This window comes from Leopardus geoffroyi, chromosome B1, assembly GCF_018350155.1.
Source record: "Leopardus geoffroyi isolate Oge1 chromosome B1, O.geoffroyi_Oge1_pat1.0, whole genome shotgun sequence".
Lineage (NCBI taxonomy): Eukaryota > Metazoa > Chordata > Mammalia > Carnivora > Felidae > Leopardus > Leopardus geoffroyi.
In genome coordinates this window covers 38,130,922-38,152,439 of record NC_059327.1, presented here as the reverse complement: position 1 = coordinate 38,152,439, position 21,518 = coordinate 38,130,922, and the positions used below count along the sequence as shown (strand labels likewise).

At 36.1% G+C, this 21,518-nt stretch overlaps 1 protein-coding gene across 17 annotated transcripts in view; it reads left to right on the top strand.

Annotated features, from left to right (window-relative positions):
• PSD3 (pleckstrin and Sec7 domain containing 3) overlaps positions 1-21,518 on the top strand; it is a 796,422-nt gene that overhangs the window by 712,291 nt on the left and 62,613 nt on the right. For all 17 annotated transcript variants that reach the window (XR_006707649.1, XM_045458150.1, XM_045458143.1 and 14 more), the window contains 2 exons: positions 9,984-10,141; positions 13,230-13,374. Coding sequence is in view for 16 of the 17 variants with exons in the window: in XM_045458150.1 (XP_045314106.1) it covers positions 9,984-10,141; positions 13,230-13,374 (303 nt within the window). In the remaining variant the exon portion in view is untranslated. The remainder of the gene's footprint in view (positions 1-9,983; positions 10,142-13,229; positions 13,375-21,518) is intronic.

The window sequence follows — 21,518 nt, the reverse complement described above, 5'->3', positions numbered from 1 at the left end:
TGTCCTCTTGTGCAAACCCAATACTGCACTCTCTAAACCCCTCTATCTTTCTCCGACTCCACAGCATGCTCTGTTTTTCTCTCCCCAAGTTCTGTTCCATACACCTCACACCTGCCACACTGTCTCCATCCAATGGTGGAGATCCTTCTGCCAGTCTTCAGATATTTTTCCTGGGTGTCCCAAGTGATCTGACCTCTATCCAGCTGTGTTTGAAGGACAAGAAATGCCCAGGGTCCCATTTATCCACTATCTTAACTCCTCCCTCAAATTTATTCTAGTTCTAATAGTTTTTGGTTGAGTGTTTAGGATTTTCTATATATACTATCATGTTATCTGCAAATAGAGACATTTACCTCTTCTTTACCAATTTGGATGTTCTTTTTTTTTTCCTTATTACCATGACTGGGTCTCCTAGGTCTCCTGATATTATATTGAATGAAAGTGACAGGAGTGAGCATCCCTGTTTCTGATTTTTGAGGAAAAGCTTTTAGTTTTTTGTCATTGACTCTGAAATTAGCTATAGGTTTTTCATATATGGACTTTATTATGTCGAGGTATGTGCCCTCTATACCCTCTATACCAGTTTGTTGAGAGTTTTTATCATAAACAGATATTGAATTGTATCAATGCTTTCTCTGCATCTATTGAGATGATAATATGATTTTTATCCTCTTTTTATTAATATGGTGTATCATGATGATTAATTTGCTAAGACTGAAAGATCCTTGCAATCCTGGAATAAATCCCTCTTGATCATTATGTATGTTCCTTTTAATGTATTGCTGAATTCAGTTTACTACTATTTTGTTGAGGGTATTTGCATCTATGTTCATCAGATATATTGGCCTGTAATTGTCTCTTTCTGTGTTGTCTTTTGTTTTGTTTTTAGGTTATGTTGACCTCATAAAAGTGAAACTTTCAAAGTGTTCTTTATTCTTCAGTTTTTTGGAACAGTTCAAGGATAGTTATTAACTCTTCTTAAATGTTTTATAGAATTTACCTCTGAAGCCATCTGGTCCTAAAGTTTTGTTCAAGGTGAATTTTTCTATTACTGGTTCAATGCTATTACTAGTAATTGGTCTGTTCACATTTTCTGTTTCTTCTTGATTCAGTCTTGAAATATTGTATGTTTCTAGGAATTTATCCATTTCTCCTAGGTTGTCCCCTTTATTCGCATGTAATTTTTCATAGTAGTCTGTTACGATCCTTTGTGTTTCTGTGGTATAAGTTACAACTTCTCTCATTTCTGATTTTATTGATTTGGGCTGTTTTTTCTCTTCATGAGTCTGGCTCAGAGTTTTTCAACTTAGTATTTCTTTTCAGAGAACTGCCTTTAGTTTCATTGATCTTTTCTATTGTTTTTTTTTTTATTTTTTTACTTTCTATTTCATTTATTTCCACATTGACCTTTATTATTTCCTTCCTTCTATGACCTATGGGCTTTGTTCTTCTTTTTCTAGTTCCTTCAGGTATAATGTTAGATTATTCATTTGAGACTTTTCTTGTTTTTTGAAGTGGACCTACATCACTGTAAACTTTTTTATTAGAACTTCTTTGTTGCATACAATTGTTTTGAACTGTTGTGTTTTCACAACACATTTGCTTCCGGTTATTTTTTTCTTCTCTATTTTCTTTAGCCTGTAAGTGTTTCTTGTTGTTGTTGTTTCCCAGTTTTTTTCTTATAATTTCATCCCTAAAGCAACCTTACAAGCAAGCCCCAGTGGTATCCCAAACAGTCCCTACCAAGTCCAACCCTGGTGACAAGCCCAGGGAGCCTAGCTCCCACCTCAGGGCAGCCAACCCAATGGCACTGCTCTCCCTGCCCTCTTCCTGCCCTCAGGCGTCCTAGGAAGTTGGATTAATATCTTGTTTTTTAATCCATTCAGCCACCCTGTGTCTTTTTTATTGGAGCATTTAGTCCATTTACATGTAAAGTAATTATTGATAAATATGTACTTATTGTCATTTTGTTTGTTGTTTTCTGTTTGTTTTCGTAGTTCTTCTCTGTTCCTTTCTCTGGCCATTGTCTGTTGGATTTTGTGATTTTTCTTGGTGTTTGTATTCCTTTCTCTTTATTTATTTATTTTTTTTTTTATTTATTACAGGTTTTTGGTTTGTGGTTACCATAAGGTTCGTAAATAGCATTCTATATATAGCAAACTATTCTAAGTTGCAGATGGCTGAAGTTCCAGTGCAGTGGAAAAGCACTACATCCTCCCATCCCCCCCAACACATTTTATATTTTTGATGTCATATTTTAAATCTTATTATTTTTTATCCCTAGACTAATTGTTTTAGGTCTAGATGATTTTCATACTTTTGTCTTTTAACCTTCATACTAGCTATATTAATATTTGATCCACTACCTTTACTATATTGATCTTTAGCAGTAAGATTGTTTCCTTCTTATTTTTTCTAGTTATGTCCTTTTCTTATCTGCTAAAGAAGTCCCTTTAATAATTCTTGTAAGACTAGTTTGATATTGATCAACTTTTTTAGCTTTTGCTTTTCTGGGAAACACATTACTTCTGTCTCCTATTCTGAGTGATAACCTTGCCAGATGAAAGATTCTTGGTTGTAAGTTTTTCCTTTCAATACTTTGAATATATTGTGCCACTCCCCTCTGGACTATAACGTTACTCCTGAAAAACCTGCTGGTCATTGTATGGGGTTCTCTTGAATATAACTGGTTGTTTTTATTTTACTGCTTTTAAGGTTCTCTCTTTACCTGTTGACACTTTATTATGTGTATTGGAATGGGCCTTTTTGGGTTCATCTTTTTTGAGGTTCTCTGCTTCCTGGACTTGGATATCTGTTTCATTCTCCAGGTTAAGGTAATTTTCACCTATTATTTCTTCAAATAGTGTTGCTGTTCCTTTTTCACTTCTCCTTCTGGGACCCTTTTAATATGAATCTTTGTATATTAGATGTTGTTTCATGGGTCCTTTAAATTATCCTTTTCTTAAAGTTCATTTTTCTTGTGACTGTTTCAGTTACATGATTTCTGTTACCTGTATTCCAAATCATTGATCCATTTTTCTGCTTCATTTAATCTGCTGCTGTCGATTCCTTCTAGTGTATTTTTCATTTTAGTTATTGTATTCTTCAGCTCTGATTGGTTTTTTATATTTTCTCTTTGTTGAAGTTCTTACTGTGTTTATCCATTCTTTTCCTAATTTCAGTGAGCATCTTTATGACCATCACTACTTTAGACTCATTATCTGTTAGATTGTTTATCTCTGATTCATTTAGTTCTTCTTCTTGGGTTTTGTCTTGCTCTTTCATTTGGAATATATTCCTCTGTCTCTTAATTTTGTATAACTTTGTTTGTTTCTGTATCTTGCATAGATCAGTTACATCTCCAAGTTTTGAAGGAGTAGTCTTATGCAGAAGGTGTCCTGTGGGGTCCAATAGTGCAAATCTTGGTCATCCAAGCCCTTGTGTTCGCAGTGTGAACACTCCTCTTATGGCTGAGTCATGACTGGCACAGACTCACTGTTATACAAGACTCAGCATGGCTGTCTATGAGGCTTGGCTATGACTGCTATGGGCATGCTGGCAAATGGGGTTGACCCCCAGCCCATCTGACTAGGCATCCTGGCTGTGACTGCTGCAAGCATGCTGGTGTGCTGGGTTGGCCCCAGCACAGCTAGCTTAGAGGTGTGGCTATGACAGCTGTAGGAGTGTTGATGGGCAGGACAGCTCTCTGGTACAGCTGGATGTGAGCTAAACTATGACGGTTGTAGATGCTCTGGTGTGCAGTGTCCCTGGGTTGGGGTGTGGCTCACTGGTGCTGGTGAGGCCACCAGCATGTTTGGTGGGGCAGGGAGCCACCTAGGAGGAGTGCTGGGCTGGGGGAGGCAGTTTGGCAGTGCAAGTCCACAGGTGAATGTTAGCACTGGGTGAATGGTGTTAGCATAGTAGATGGAGAGTGTCAGAAATGGTTCTTGCCAGCCCTTCCATTCCTAGAGAATGTTCCTCTGACAGATCCCTGCCTCTCTCACACATGCTAAAATTAGTTAATAGATCTCCTCAGTTTAACCCAGGTACTTTTAAAACTGCTGACTATGTGCTAGGATTTGGAGCAAGTGAGTTGTGTGTGCACCTTTTAAAGTAACAGCTTCCGACTTTCTTCTGGCTATCCCAGACCTAAACTCCAAATGATTTTCAAAACAGACATTATGGGTGATTATCTTTCCAGTACAGATCCCCTGGGCTATGGAGCGCAATGTGTGGCTTGGAACCCTCCTTCCTCAGGGAGGGCCCTCTTTGATTCTGAAATCCCTTTCTCTGTGGGTCACTGAACCAAAGGTATGGTTCCTAACTAGACAGCATCTCCACCCCTCCTACCGAACTCTTTGTGGACATTTTGTTTGTTTGTTTTCTTTATATCCTTAGTTGTAAATGATCTGTTCTGCTTTTCTTCAGTTTCTTCTCAGAGATAGTAGTTCTATATATAGTTGTAGCTTTTGGTATGTTCATGGAAGGGGTGAGCTCAGGATCTTCCTACTCCATTATCTTGATCCTCTCCTATTTTTCCTTATTTTTTTTTCATAGTAAAGTGATATTAGTACCAACTAGAAAAACAGAAGTTTGTAAGACTTAAGATTCCTAGACTTCAGTTCCATCCTCACTATGGATCTTGCCTTCCATTTCTGTCCTGTGCAATATTTTACTTCCAATGTAAGGTAAACTGGCAGTGTATCTCAGAGTTTAGAAACTGCCCTGGAATAGAGTCCTGTTCAGCCACAATGGCACAGTTGTCCTACATTGATTATTACTGTTAGCTTTTATGTAGGACTATAATAAATGTTGCATTTTAAAATTTCTTGCACTTTTATAGCAGTCTAAGGATGTCATCCTTCAGGCTTGGTTTTAAAGGAAAATATCAGCAGGGGTGCCTGGGTGCCTCAGTCGGTTAAGTGTTCGATTCTTGATTTCAACTCAGGTCATGATCTCATGGTGCATGGTATTGAGCCCTGCATCAGGCTCTGTGCTGAGAGCATGGAGCCTGCATGGGATGCTCTCTCTCCCTCTCTGTCTCTGCCCCTCCCCCATTTGCATATGCTTGCACTCTCTTTCTCAAAATAAGTAAACATTTAAAAAATAAATAAATAAAATATCAGCACAGACAATATTTTCTAAGAATATTTACATTGCTCCAAGTTTCACAGTTGAAGTCATTCATTAATAGCTATCAATTGGTCTTATGTTTCTCATTCAACCTACAGCACTTTGTTAGACATCATGATATAGGTGGGAGTTTAACTGATAAGAGCAGTTGTAATCATCCCATGTGGTATTTATGGAATGAGAAAAGATGAAAGACAGTGGCAGAACTGACATCTGGAGGATAGTTGAAAGAGGAGATAGCAAAACACTGCTCAGAGAGGTAGGAGAGAAACAAGGAGTGTATTGTAACATAAGCAAAGGAAGAATTTCAAGAATTTTGTTGAATTCTTTGGGTGCCATATGGTAAGAACTAACAATAATTTCTCAAAATTTTCAATTAGGTGGTCATTGATGACCTTTGCCAGAGCAGTTTTAGTAAAATGTAGAAATGGATTCCGAATTGCAGTGGGTTAAAGAATAAACTGGAAATTAATACATAGAAACAGCTAACTTATCATACATAAAAGAAAAGAGGTGATACCAGAGGAGAAAGCAGTATTTAGAGGAAACAATTATCTTACAAGGATAAGACAGACTTTGAATATATTTATAGGCTTTGAGGAAGAAGCCAGTAGATAGAGAATGATTAAAAATATAGAAGAAAAATAATGATCCATGAAATAAGCTCCTAAGAAAGGTATGTGGAGGATGATCTGAGAACACAGGATTCTTCTGTTTCAGAAAGAAAGGAGATAAAAATGGTCACCAAATATTGTTTTTTATGGAGTAGTAAGCAGAAAGTTTTATATTTACAAGTTTGACCTTATATAAGGCCAACCCTGTTACTAAGAAATTATTAGAAATTATACCAGCCAGGGGCACCTGGGTGGCTCAGTTGGTTGAGCATCTGACTTTGGCTCAGGTCATGATCTCACGGTTTGTGAGTTCAAGCCCCACATCAGTCTCACTGCTGTCAGCACAGAGCCCGCTTTAGATCCTCTGTCCCCCTCTCCCTCTGCCCCTTTCCTCCTCAAAAATTAATAAAACATTTAAAAAAAACAAAAAAATTATACCAGCTAGAATTTGAGTGGTTACTATATGCTGTGAACATTAAGAGTTTAACAAACAGTATCTCATTTAACTTCATCCTACTACTTTATGAGGGAAGTATTATCACTGCTTCTCAAGCTTAGAAAGTGAAGCTTAATGACTTTAATTAACCTAAGGTCACAAAAACATTAAGTATTATATTAGAACTAGTCATTTGAACCTAGACAGTTCTAACTCTAGGCAACTATGCTCTTAGCCACAGTTTTAATGACTTGGGGTGTTGAAGAGAATGGCGAACATTTGGCAGAATGCAACAGAGACTATCATGGATGTGTGAAAGAATTGTCTGGGGCACCTGGGTTGCTCAGTCAGTTAAGCATCTGACTCTTGATTTCAGCTCAGGTCATGAACTTGTGGTTTGTGAGTTCGAGCCCTGTATCAGGTTCCTTGCTGACAGCATAGAGCCTACTTGGGACTCTCTCTCTCCCTCTTTCTGCCCCTCCCTCACTCATGCTTTCTATCTCTCAAAATAAATTAAAAATTAAAAAAAAATTTATTAAAAAAAAAAAAAGAATTGTCTGTTGGCACTAAGTGCAGCAATAGCTAGAGACCAGAAATGTGTGTGCTGTCACACATCTGTACAACTGGGTTGAGTATTTCTAGCAGCAGTTTGCAGCCCAAGTGAATAATCATATTGGGGTAGGAATTCTTTCATTTGAAACTGGGTAGATGAGAATATTAAGGCATAGCCTACCAAAAATTCCTAAATTCTAAAGATAAAAAGAAACCCGTATAAGATTCCTAACAGAAAATACAGTAAAATGGAAAAAAAAAAAAAAAGAATCAGACTAGCTTTGGACTTTTGTAAAACTGGAAGGTAGATGACAGTAGAATAGCATCTACAGATACTGAGTGGAAGGGGACTGCAACCAAGAGTTCTATACCTGTCAAAGAAAGTGAAAGATATTTTGAAATAAAGACTACAGTAGATCATTCACCTGAGAAAAATACTCGAAAGGAGAGAAAATAACCAAGGGATGAGAAAACACTTTAAGATAGAGGAAAGATAGAAAGTAAGTGAGCAATTAGATCTAAAAGAATAAGGAGAGACTCAGTGAATGTGTAATATAAGTACAAAGTAAGGTTTTTTAAAATAGAAAATGCATAATATCAAGTAATTTTAATAATATTGCAGAACAAACATAATAAAGTATTTCAGCAAAGTTTAGGATTAATGAGAAGGAGGGAGGGAAGCGAAATGATTTTTAAAATATTACCTTGTTGATGTTGACTGTTAGAGAAATAGAACATTTTTATGGGAGAGAGCATTTTAAGTTTCTATCTTATGTAACTAAGCACTACTAGATAAAGAACATTTTAAAATAATAAATAGCCCATCATTTAAGGAAGATAACAATCATAAACCTAAATACATCAAACAACATAGGAACTAAAATGTGAATAAGAACTATTAGAAATGCAAATAGAATTTAAAATACAATATAGTGAATGAGAGAGGTCAGTATATTTGTCTCAATGGGATGAACATTTAGAAAAAATGGTGTAGGAATATAGAGGGATTGAATCAATAAACTTATCTCTTAATGCATACTCATCCCTCAGAGAATAATTTTTTTTTTCTGTATGTCCATGGAACATTAACAAAAGTCAAATGTGGTTTGAAAACCTTAACAAATTACCCTTACAAATTTTGAAGAAATAAAATGGGTTTTACAGACTGCTGTAAAATCTCTGGTCACAAGCCAATAAAATTAGAGATATATAATGATAAATAACTAAAACCTTAGGTAACTTTAAACTCAAGAAACATACTCTTTGACATGACTAAGATCAAAGAAGAGATCAAAAAATAAAACTGCAAACTATCTAGAGAGCAATGAAAAAGTACTCTTCATTCTCAAACTACGTGTAACCTGTACTCAGAAGAAAAATTATAGCCTTAAATTCTTTCTTAATTAAAAAAGATATAGGAAAAACAAAAGGACTAAGTAATCATCTTAAATTCAAACAAGAAATTAAATCAAAAAGAAACTAGTGAGAAGGAATTAAGATAATTCTAGGCCAAGTCATGGACCTAGAATATCAACAAAGGTTCATAGAAATTTCTAAACTGATCTCTGTGCATACTCCAATATCAAGTGTTAGAGATCAGTATGTATGGAAATGGAGGTAGCATATAAATTCTCTGAAGATCATTTTGTTTCTGGTCTTTTATCCCCACTCCCCATTATTTATCTACTTCAGATTCCTATCTGGACTTAAGTGTAAGTTAAATCGAGTGGATGGTCAGCTATGCAGGGTTCTATTGTAGCATGATCCTAATGCTGATGGGGACCTCTTCCTCTAGTTGATACCTCCCTGAGGAAATTTGTGAATCTTTGGAATGCTAAAAAGAAAAATCTCATTTAGAAAAGACAGGACCCCAAAACATAACTAGATTACAGCTTTCTGCGTTAATGGGAATTATAGAATAGATATATGTAAATATATTGTATTTAACTTAAGATTTCTTTTTATTTTCTTTCTTTCTTCATCATACTTCTGTAGATAACTGTCCATTGTCAACAGGAGTTCTTAATCTCTGAAGCTTAATAAAATAGACTTGTTGCAATCTTAAAATAGAATCTACTCTCAAAGCCAAGAACGCTCTGTATACACTGGCTAACTTGACAATAAATTATATTTAAAAAATTATAAAATAAAATATTCATAAGCTAAAAAGAAAAGAAATTTCATCATTTAATATTATAAATCTGGGTAATCTTTATACTCCAATTGGTATTTACTGTGTATTTGAGGTTTCCCTTACCTTTGTCTCTCATCACTGTCACTGACTGATCATTAAGGACAAACAGCTGCTGTTTATTTCTGACTCAGTTTTAATTAATAGCAATAGTACATTTGAATTGCTTGATTTGTGGCAGGGATGGGGGAAGGAAGTAGGAGGAATGAGAATGTGTAATTGTTTTTTGGAAATGTAAAACCAGGCTGTGATAAGAGAATAGGCAATATCTTCCTTAAGGATTTGCTACTAATTAGGTGAGAGGGCTGTATGTTCTTGTGTGTTTTCTTTATAGAAGTGCAAGTTTTTTTAGCATCATGTCTGACAATATATGGGAAGAGGGAAGAGGAGACCTTAAACACTAGAAAACATATCCTAAAACGTTTTTGCAGTGTCTACTGTATTTAATTAATTTTGAGGTCCTTTTGTTATTCTATTGGACCTGGAAAAACTATAGACATAAAAATATGATATTAATAATCAAATTTGCTTTAAAGTCTTGTTATTCTACTAGTTGGGATTTTCTATTGTTAGTTTGGAGGGAAGCCATACAGAAAACCTTTATAAATTCTGTAGTGTATAATTCATGCCCAAATATAAAATTGCATCTTCATATGGCACTTTTCTTTTTATATCTATAATAGGGTTAAGCCTTCTCCTGATTATTAAACTGATTTTCCCTCTTTTCTTTCAAAGAACCGTTGGAGGAATCATTTTATTTTACTTTTGATTTTTCTTTTGATAATATTAGACTCAAAAAAAAGTAGGAAGAAAATGTAGTATCTTTAGATCTAAGAACACAATGGCAAGGTTTTCACCATCAGTAAAATTCTCTTGATGGGTACCTGAAGTAGCAAAGAGTTGTTTTTACACCATTTCACTTTTTCCATGCCTTCATGGATTTTCTAATTTGTTTTTCTTTTAGTTTTAGGGTTTTTTTTCTTATCATAAAAAGAGAAGATGAAATCTGAATATGATCTTGTCTTAGCTTTCTTTGTATCCATCTATCCATCTGTAGGATGAATATAAACCTGAAAAGGCCCTGTCTGAAGAGGATTTGAAAAACGCCGTGAGTGTGCATCATGCGCTGGCATCCAAAGCCATAGACTACGAGAAGAAGCCGAATGTACTTAAACTTAAAACTGCCGACTGGAGGGTCTTGCTTTTTCAAGCTCAGTATGTTTCACTGGTTTGATTTGGTTTGGCTTTTTAGTTTGCATAACACCACTTTATACTGAGAAATAGAATCAGGATCTTCAGGGGAAATTTTTCATGTTGGATTCAAAGTCATTAATTGGTTACACAAGAGGGACAAATGCCTAAGAAAACTAGAATCAGAAATAGAAACTCTAAGTTCAATTTTTTTGTGTTGCTATAAGGCAGCCCTGTGACTTTTAGTCAACCACAAACCATCTATAGAAGTTAATATTTTATGAATAAAATACAAGGGTTGTACAATGTAAGTTTTATCACACAGAGAGTAAAATAGACCTGGATTCAAATCACCATTTCCTAGCTCTTCGTCCTAGCATGTAATTTAACTTCTTTGAATCTTAGCTTGTCATTAGTGCAGATGATAATGTTTATTTCATAAGGTTCTAATGAGAATTACATGAGATCAAGTATATATATAAAGTACTTCATACAGTGCCTGGCATATAGAAACTGTTCAATAAGTGTAGATTTCCATTTTGTTCCCTCTCTCTTCTTTCTCTTCCTGAGCTCTAATAGTCTGTGATTAAACTAGAGGAAAAAGATAAAATTATATTGTGGGCAAGAAGTCGGGATGGATTGCCAGTTCAATAAGGGGTCCATGACAACTTTCACATTAGAAGTGGAGCCTTTCACGCAGAGAATTCTGGATTTGTGAAGTGAGAAACTTTGCATTTTCAGAACTGAGCCTCTACAAAAGGAATTTTTATAGGAGTACACACCATCAGTGTCTGTGACAGTGTTAATTCTTCATGCTTTGCACAGAACCTGAGCTTGACTTCAGAATCACTCCCAACACTACCAATTGACTGCATTTGGCATTGGAATTAAAATTTAACATCAAGATAGTGAACACAAGTATCTGCATACTTGTTGATCAAAGCAATGTAAGATCAAAAAAAGAAATAAGAACAGCAGCAAGTACTCTGGTGATTTGTGAATGTTGAATTTCCGGAGGTATGAAATTGCTGACATCAGGTGAGGAGGAAGTTGTAAGGAAATCCAAGTTTCACAGGATTTTTTTTTTTTAGCATGGGAGTAAGACAGCTTTAACACCACAGAGGGACTCATAGCCAGATGTATAATTACAGCTATTAGTCATCAGAGTCCTTCAAATTATTCTGTTCCCCAACATTTTTTTAATGTAAAATACCAAGTATGATAACTAAGAAGTTCTAATTACTTCAGATAGAAGTGTTGCAGAAATCAATGAATTGAATTAACAGAGGCAAAGAAATCAGATTATAGAAACATATGGGGTGCAAAGAGGAATTGATACCTAGTGTGGTCTTAGGTTAGTGTGGTTTCTCAGAGTAATCCATAAAGGAAATGATTTTAGATGGGCTGACATTCTGTCTACCTTAATCTGTCCTGACTCATCCTCCCATTCATTTATAAATTCACAAATATTTATTGAGTGCTGCCAGTCAGTGCTTGTCTTTGCAAATATATGACATACAAGTTAAAAGTATGTTAAAAGTTGAAAGTATGTTAATGAAATCAGATGATTTCTACATCCTTTCAGGTGGATTTTTAACATCCTTTTGGAAAGTTCTTTACATACCATTAATCTCACTTGTGTGAAGTACATAATTCAATAATTTTCAGCAAATTTACAGAATTGTGCCACCATCACCACAATCCAGTTTGGAACACTTTCATCACCCCAAAGAGATCCTCCATGCCCATTTTGTAGTCACCCCCCATTTCACCACCAACCCTGGATACTACTAATCTCCTTTGTGTCTCTATGGCATTGCCTTTTCTGGATTTTTCATGTATGTGGAACATATAGTATGAAATGTATCTGGCTTTTTTCACTTACCATAAAGTTTTGGGGGTTCACCATGTTGTAACATGTATCTGCCCTTCATGCCTTTATTACCGAGTAGTATTCCACTGTATGGATATATATTACATTTTTCTTTTATTCATTCACGAGTTGACAGACATTTGGATTGTTTCCCCTTTTTGACTTTTATAAATAGTGCTGCTGTCACTCTCAACAATAGCCGAATTATGGAAAGAGCCTAAATGTCCATCAACTGATGAATGGATAAAGAAACTGTGGTTTATATACACAATGGAGTACTATGTGGCAATGAGAAAGAATGAAATATGGCCCTTTGTAGCAACGTGGACGGAACTGGAGAGTGTTATGCTAAGTGAAATAAGCCATACAGAGAAAGACAGATACCACATGTTTTCACTCTTCTGTGGATCCTGAGAAACTTAACAGGAACCCATGGGGGGAGGGGAAGGGAAAAAAAAAAGAGAGAGAGAGAGAGGTTAGAGTGGGAGAGAGCCAAAGCATAAGAGACTCTTAAAAACTGAGAACAAACTGAGGGTTGATGGGGAGTGGGAGGGAGGAGAGGGTGGGTGATGGGTATTAAAGAGGGCATCTTTTGGGATGAGCACTGGGTGTTGTATGGAAACCAATTAGACAATAAATTTCATATATTTAATAAATAAATAAATAAATAAATAAATAGTGCTGCTGTGAACATTCACATGTAGATCTTTCTGTGCCTATATGTTTTTATTTCTCTTGGGTGTATTCCTAGGAATAGAACTGCTGGATTGTATGATAAATGTATATAGTTAACTTTTCAAGAAAACTGTCAAAGCTACTTTCCAAGTGGTTGTTTCCTTTTATATTCCTTTTAAATTCTATCAATTTGTTCCTCAGTTGGATTTTAAAATTGAATTATGTGATAGAGGAGCTAATTTTTAAATTAATGTTTGACTGAGTCTAGTATCAAACAAAGTAGGGGTTTAATATTTATTGTCGAGTGATTTTGCTTTTTTCCCCTTCTGTTTCCTTGAGGAATAATCACAGCCTTATATTGTAATGATCATCAGTTCCACGGCCTTTTATTACTATGGTAATTGCTGTTGAAAATGTTTATCTCAGTGAAATTTTATCAAGGATCAATTACCAAGAAATATAAATGACTTTATGTAACATTTTAAATCAATAATGAGAAATGGGCAAGGTGTGATACACTTAGATAGAGAAATACCCTGATGTAAATTTATCTGTTTCTCATAGGAGTGCAGAGGAAATGCAAGGATGGATAAACAAAATTAATTGTGTTGCAGCTGTATTTTCTGCACCACCATTTCCAGCAGCCATTGGATCTCAGAAGAAGTTTAGTCGTCCACTTCTGCCTGCTACTACAACAAAATTGTCTCAGGTAAGTCATTTTGATAGTGCTTTGACTTTGGAAAAAAGCACTTTGTAAAATAATCCTACTAACATTTTCATTTAAATAATATTCCATATTTTGGCAGCAAGGATAAGACCTTGCCTTGGAAGATCTATTGCATAAACGAAGCAAAATGCAGTATACTGGGTTTTGCACTTCATATTGGAAGCTGGCACGTGGCTGACACATAGGACACATACTATGAATACGTTTCTAAAATTTATATTAATTACTCAGTCATACAGGCCTAGTTTTTTTGTTTTTAATTTTTTTAAGTGAAATATAGTTGGCACACAATGTTACATTAATTTCACATGTGCAACATAGCTCTGCCTACCATGAGCATTACCATTACATTATTACAGTAACATTGACTGTATGCTTATGCTGTACTTTTCACCCTCGTAACTTACTCATTCTATAACTAGAAGCCTATTCCTCCTACTCTCCTTCACCCATTTTGCCCATCCTCCACCCCCTTGCCCTCTAGGAACCATTAGTTCTCTATATTTATGGGTCTGTCTCTGCTTTCACTTATTTGTTTGTTTATTCGTTTGTTTTGTTTTTTAGATTCCACATATAAGCGAAAGTATGTGGTATTTGTCTTTTTCTGTCTTGACTCATTTCATGTAGCGTTATACCTTCTATACACCATGGATGTTGCAAATGGCAGGCTTAGTTTTTTGGTTTTGTTTGTACTGACTCATATTTTTTAAATGAGTAGCTACTGCCAGACATCCTGGCTTGAAAACAAGCTTTTTATTCATGTATTTGTTTTTTCATTTTACTGAGCTCTTCCCATATCCCAGGCTATATTTGATGCTGGGTATATAAGAATATTCCCAGGGATCCACTATTCACATTACATTGGGGCAGAGACTTCCCTAACTCTCAGGGAGGAGCTAAGTGGGCCATGTGGATTTTTCTGGCTAATCAAGATCATGTATAGTAGAGCTGTGTTCCAAATGTAGTCCCATAAGTTTCTCTTCTGTTGTCAGATTGATCTCTCTAAAGATCATATTTTATTGTATTCCTGTCTTACTTAAAACTCTGTTCTAAGGACATTGTGTACAGGCCAGTTTTGCCAATTTTAAACCTGTCTGTGTTGCCCGTATTCTCACTGACTAGTTAAGGATTTTGGAAGCTAGTTTGATGTCCTTGTGAATTTCTTATTGGTGCAATAATAGAAATAGTTTCATCTGGCTCTAATCAACTAGGGCTTGATATGAACTGGCTCTCTACATACCTGATATCATGGATTATCAATGATATATGTATTTAATAAATATGTATTATGTGCCTATTATACCTCAGAGACTATTTTAGGCTCTGGAGACAGAAAGACAAATGAAACCCAGACACTCTCTGGATACAAAATATGCAAGTAATTGTAATAGAGTTTGACTAGAGTACAGGAAGTATAAGTCCAGAGTGCTGTGGGAGTATAAGAAGGGACATTTAGCCTCTGGCCTTGTAGGTGGAAGAGGCATTGTGGTATCTAATTTTAAACTTAAAGGATGAATAGCAGTTAGGCGTGGTGTCAGAAGAGAAAATCCCAGCAGAGGATCAAAAATGCTTAGAGGAGAAAGCACTGAGATACATAACATATAAATTATCAACTGTGACTTGAGCACAAAATACTGAGAAAAGGCAAGATACATTCCTCTGTGGAGAAGTAAGCAGAGGCCAAATAATGAAAGGTCTTGTCATATGTAAGATTTTGGATGCTTCACTGCTTCCCCAGCATCCTTAGGATAACAGTTTAAGCAAGCAAGCACTTTTATTAAAATAAAATCTCTTATTTTAAACAAATGCCTTACACTGGAGGCATTCTAAAAATAGAATGCATAAAATTCTTAATCTTTCCTTATTTTGAGCATAAATCCAGAGAACCAAAAACAAAAATAAAAAACCCACCCCTGTTTATGTAATTGATCAAAATGATGGAGTTAAGATTTTAAATAAGGCAATAACCAAAAAGAAGTGTGCTCCTATGTCACATAAGATGACCAGGTCATTTCAGGAATCTAATTTCTTTGTTAAAAAAGATGTTTTCTTTTCCACAAATAAATCACCAAGCTTTTATGGGCCTAAATGAGGACTATGTTCTAGAATGTTTTTAAGATTTTTTAAAGGTTCTTTCACTAGCTCTGTGTTTTTTGTCCAGGTCATTGTGTTTGTTTACTAAAAATGAAAAAGATGTTTTGCCTTTGAGAGTAATAGGACAATTTAAAAACAAATATGTAAAATCAAGCATGCGATAAATAATGGTTTAGAAAAAGGGAGAGAAGTTAGTTCACACCCTCCACATCAAATAGAGACTCTTGTGGGATATCTTTGGAGGAGCCTTAGTGCACTTTCAGTAAATCCTGGAATATGTGCACCCACAAGCTTTCCAGTATCTTGTAGACTAGTCCTCAAGTTTAGCCCTGGCATTTTGCCCTGGTGTTGCCAACCTTAACACTACTGCCTTTATAGCCTGGATAGTTCTTTGTTGTGGAGACCATCCTTTGAATTTTTGTTTAGCAATATCCCTAGCCTATACCCACTAGATGCTAGTATCATCCCCCTAGTTGTGACAACCAAAAATGTCTCCAGACATTGCCAAATGTCCTGTAGGGTTAAAACCTACCCCACTGCTACTCACTGTTATTGAGAACCACTGCTTGAGTCCAGCTATCTTTCCTTTTTCTCCATACACCCACAACCTGGCTATGACTGCCCTAAATGCCAGAAACACTTGGATAATTTTAGTTTACAAAATACATGTATAACAATGTGAGTATCCTGCTGGAAAAAAAATTAAATAGTGTTAGGAAAAAAATAAACATTCAATTAAAACATTGTTTGGTGCTTTTAGAGACACACTGTTCATCATCGCCTGGTCATTTGTAAGCTTTTATTTAAATTATTCTTGTCTTCTATCCAAACCATATTAGCCTTCATTATTAAAATTGATCATTATCAGTACAGTGTGGTTCTCTGCACAACTCTGCTGTGTAGGAGTTATCTTCTTTAGTTGTTTTCATGGCAGTGTTGCCAAAGCATATTTTTCTTCTTTTGGAGGCAGAGGAACAAGTTTGAATATTTAAGTTTCATTTCTCCTTCTGGTATAACTAGTACTCTAAACTTAGGATTTCATGGTCAGCCCTCTTCAGGATCTGTTCAGGACCTCCTTTTATACTCATCAAAGTAGTCATTTTCAGGCTTTAATATGCACAAGAATGATCTGGGGACTTGTTGAAAGTGCACATATCCCAGCACCCCTACCCCAGGCTGGTAAGGTCTGGGTCAGGGTCCCAGGCACATGAATGTTTTAAGACACAGCGGGTGTCCAGCCTGTGAACAGTGAAGATCATACTTAGAGGCGCTGCACTGTACTCCCTACAATCCCTCCCCTCCCCTTCACTACTTAGCTGGAGATGTGTGAAACTGAACTGGGCCCTTGGGCTCGCTCAGCAATAGAAATTGACGAGAGGCTAAATGGGAATTTCCAGCAAGGCTTTATTGGAGCTTATGCTTAAGCATAGGGAAGCAGCACAAAGAAGTGTCCTCAGGCTGACCCCCCACCCCAAGGCAAGGTCAGGGAGAGTTTTTATCAGAAACTTGGGTGGGGAAAGGGTAATGTCAAAGCATAAAGGCAGGGGTCTAAAATGCCATGTGTCTTCATACATCGCATGTCTAATTAACATGTTAAATCTCCACCCCTGGATATGACTTTTAGTATTTTTTTTTAATTTTTTTTCAACGTTTATTTATTTTTTGGGGGACAGAGAGAGACAGAGCATGAACAGGGGAGGGGCAGAGAGAGGGAGACACAGAATCGGAAACAGGCTCCAGGCTCTGAGCCATCAGCCCAGAGCCCGACGCGGGGCTCGAACTCACGGACCGCGAGATCGTGACCTGGCTGAAGTCGGACGCTCAACCGACTGCGCCACCCAGGCACCCCTGACTTTTAGTATTATAATGAGAGAAGAAGTCAGTGAAAGTTCAGCACTGGGGTCCATCTTGGTGCAGACTGGTTTGGTCTGGTCTTCACCAGTCATGGTAGTAAATATGTTCCTTTCAGTAAGCATCCTCCCTCACATTCCTGCAAGATGTGCTACTCAAGAGACATAGAGTTTTAACTTTTTTGTTTTCTCCTTATGAAGAAGATAAGGAATGCTAGATTTCTCAGTCAGGTTAGAAAACCTGAGTCCAATTCCTGCTCTGTCTCACCGATACCTCATGAAAGTACCATTTCCTGATATCTAGTTCTGTTTTCTTCTTAGAATTTCAGCCATTCTCCTGTAAAGATCTGAATCAATGATCAATGATTATTTGAGTCAATAATCAGTGATTAGTTTGATCACTGAATGTTAACTGTTGAGGGCCAGGCCTTAGAAACAAAGGAAAGCCCTGTTCTTATTTCTCACCCCTCATTTTACCCTGTGGTTTGACCATTAGGGCAGTAATGCCCAGGGCCAGATGAGTGCGGCAGAGTTCATTTGTAAACTGACTTTTGAACACGGAGGGCAAGGAGGGACTGAGGAAAAAAGTAGACCTCTTCACATTGGTAGGTAGTAGTTTTAATAAGCAAGAGAACTTACTTAAGAAACCTGTGTTGGGTGGCACAAGATGAGTAGATCTTTGCACACATCTGTTGGTATCATAATCTATATAGAGCCTTAATTGAACTCAATCATGTATACCATTCGGATGGTCTCAAAAACACATTACTATTTGAAGACCATGTCCTTGGGGCAGCTTATAGATCAGGGAAATAAGTGAAATGCACATTCCATGAATGGGAAGGAGGTGAGGAGCCTCCAGCTGCCCACGTCCAGCTTGCCTGTCAGGCAGGGTTGCATTCTCTCAGTGACCTCCACCAACAGGCATTAGGGGCAGTGGGATTTCAGAGGAGGAAGTCATCCTTGTAATTGTGTCCCATACTGGCCAGAACCACATCCTTCCTATCCCACTCCATTTCATACTTTAGTCACAAATCCAGTTATTTTCATACCCTACCCACATCCATTAATTCTGGCGTTTGTCATCTTTCACTTAGATCACTGGCCTCTGAACTTTTTTGATCACTCACTTTATTAATACTAAATATTTGAGCAGATATCCTCCAATATATGTATATATTTTTATAAAATATACTACATGTTCTATTATCAATACAACATGAAAAACTGCTGAACATCATTAGTCATTAGGAAAATACAAATCAACCAGTAGGTATCATTTTACACTCATTAGGGCTGCCATAATTCAAAAAAAAAATCTTTTAAGGAAACTAATGTTATGGTGAAGATATGGAGAAATTGCAACTTTGATATGTTGCTGATAGGAATATACAATGAATGCAGGTACTTGGGGAAACAGTTTGATGGTTTATCAAATGATTAAACATAGGGTTAAATGAAAACATACACCCCATAAAACCTTTCACACAAATGTCCATTGCTGCATTATTCATAACAGCCAAAGGTGTAAATGGTTGTCAGCTAATGAATAGATAAATAAAATGTGATATATCCATACAATGGGATAGTATTGAGTTGTAAAAAAAACAAAAAACAAAAAACAAAAAAAAAAACAACCAATGAAACCAGTCACAGAAGAAACATATTGTTGATTCCATTCCAAAAAGACACTTTTAGGGGAACTAAAATGTCATAAAATTAAATTGTAGTGATGGTTGCACCACCCCATGACTATACTAAAAAACATTAAATTATACACTTTAAATGGGTGAATTGTGTGGTATGTGAATTATATCCCAATGCTGATTTTTAAAATTCTTCCCAGTGGATGATCTTGCCTGGGTTGCACACACTCCACTTTGGAAAAGTCTTGCAAACTATTCACATAACCACTTAATATTGCTCTTCTTCCAATCTTGCTTTTCTCCAATCCATCCTTCACAGTTGCAGCTAAAATATGACTCATGTAATTACGGTCACTTAATGTTAATTTACTCACTTTAGCCAACAAGATGTGGTCTAAACTCCTTGGCATCACCTTAAATGGTAACTACACTGTTTTGTATTCATTTCTTAAAGGTCTCTACTTAACATATTTTAAGTAATCAACAGTTAAATCATTTTGAAGTTATGCAGCAGCTCACTACGCTGTTTAAAGTCTTTAAATCTTTTAAACATGAAATGATAAAATCTTTCTGATAGTGCCTTCAATAATACCTCAAACTGACTCAAGGCAGATGTTCTTTATTCTAAATTCCATACATCTTGGGTTTGATAAGGCTGCAGTATTTAGCAATTTGACCTGTAAATTTCTTAGAAGATTCCTAGAAATGTCATTACTTTCTAAATCATCTATCAGCTTTAGAACAGCACGAAGGAAACACTCTTGAGTCCTCCCCTCTATGTCTCCCCCACTTTTTTTAAATCATTTAATCAGCTACTCTTGACTGAAGAACCTATATATCAAGTACTGTATTAGGTATGTGGACATTATAAAAATAGCTAAGATGATGGTCTTGGCTCTTAACTAATGAGAACTTAAAGAATCTATCAGAATTATTCCAGTACTATACAAAAATTATGCCATATACTGTTTTCTCTGCTTAGTACTAAACACTGGAGGATTTGAGGAAAGGGGGAAAATGACCCTTTCTGCCTTCAAAGAGCTTATAATCAGCAAAGAAGATAAAATTTACACAGAAGTCAGAGTATATTTTGTAATAAGTATGTAGCATAGACGTTTTTAAGTGCTATAGTAGTGCACAAGTGGAAGACATTGTGATACCTGGAATAACACTGGTTTTGAGTAAATATCAAATTTTGGCAAGGGTATAGAACAATGTGAATTTCAAGCCTATTATGAGAATGTAAACTGGTAGAAGCACTTTAAAAAACAAGTTAATGTCACCTTAAAGATGTGCATATTCTAAACCCCAAAAATCTACCTCTTGGTGATTGTACTGTAGGACAATTCTTTCCCATATTCACTAGGCAGCATGTTCAATGTAGTATCATTTATAATAGCCTCAAGAAATCTGAAAACAACCTAAGCATCCTTCAATGAAATTGTAGAATGTCCTACAATGGAACAGTATACTTTGAGGAACTAGAGCACATATGTGAATAAATCTTAAAAACCTGTTGAATGAAAAGACAATCATAAGGGAAGCCTTACAAACTATAAAAACCTGTAGAACATGCTATTTCTATGGAGCCTTCTATTTGTATAGGAGTAGCATAGAAAAAGATGAGATGAGTAGATAAATAAATGCAGGGAGTTTCAAATGATTTCTTATTTTTTTCTTAAACCAGCTGTTAGATAAATGAGCATTTTTTACATATCATTCAATATGACTTTTTGTATATCTGAAACATTTTATTAAACAAAGAAAAAATGCATCATGTTTTTATTTTTTGAAGCGGTCTGATCACCCAATATCTTTTGTCAAACATTCTATTAAATAATTTACATGTTTCAGTAAATACACAAAAGAAATTACTTTGAAAGGAAAAAGCTATTGATACATTCTTCTTAGTTCTGTCTGCTATAAAAAATACCATGGACTGGTTGGCTTAAATGACAGAAATGTTTTTCTCACAGTTCTGGAGACCAGAAGCTCTAGATCAAGGTGGCAGCAGCATTGGGGGCTGGTGTGGGCTCTCCCTTTGGGTTGCAGATGGCCCTCTTTCTTCTACATTCTCACATGGTCTTTTTCAGAGTTTGTGCCCAGAGAGAGAATGTGCTCTGTGATGTCTCTTCTTCTAAGAACACTAATCCTATCAGGTCAGGGCCCTATGTTTAGGACCTCATTTGCCCTCAGTTACTTCCTAGAAGCTCTATCTACAAAGATAGCCACACTAGGTTTCAACATAGGAATTTTGAAGGGACACAAGCATTCAAGTCCATAACACAGTCTGCAGTGTTTTTAGAGAAAGAAACAAAAAGATGAATGAGAAGTTGTCAATAAAAGCTATGGAAGCATTGTTTTCATTTATTTTCAGTATTATGAGTGTACAAGTGACAAGTTTGGGTAAAATCTCAAAGCAGATTTCTTTGTTTTCTTCTCCTCTACTTTTCTGGCATTTTGTTAGGTTTTTTATTTTGTTTTAGTTGCTATTTAAAAATGAATCTCATCTTTCATCTACTCCACTTGTTCCTGC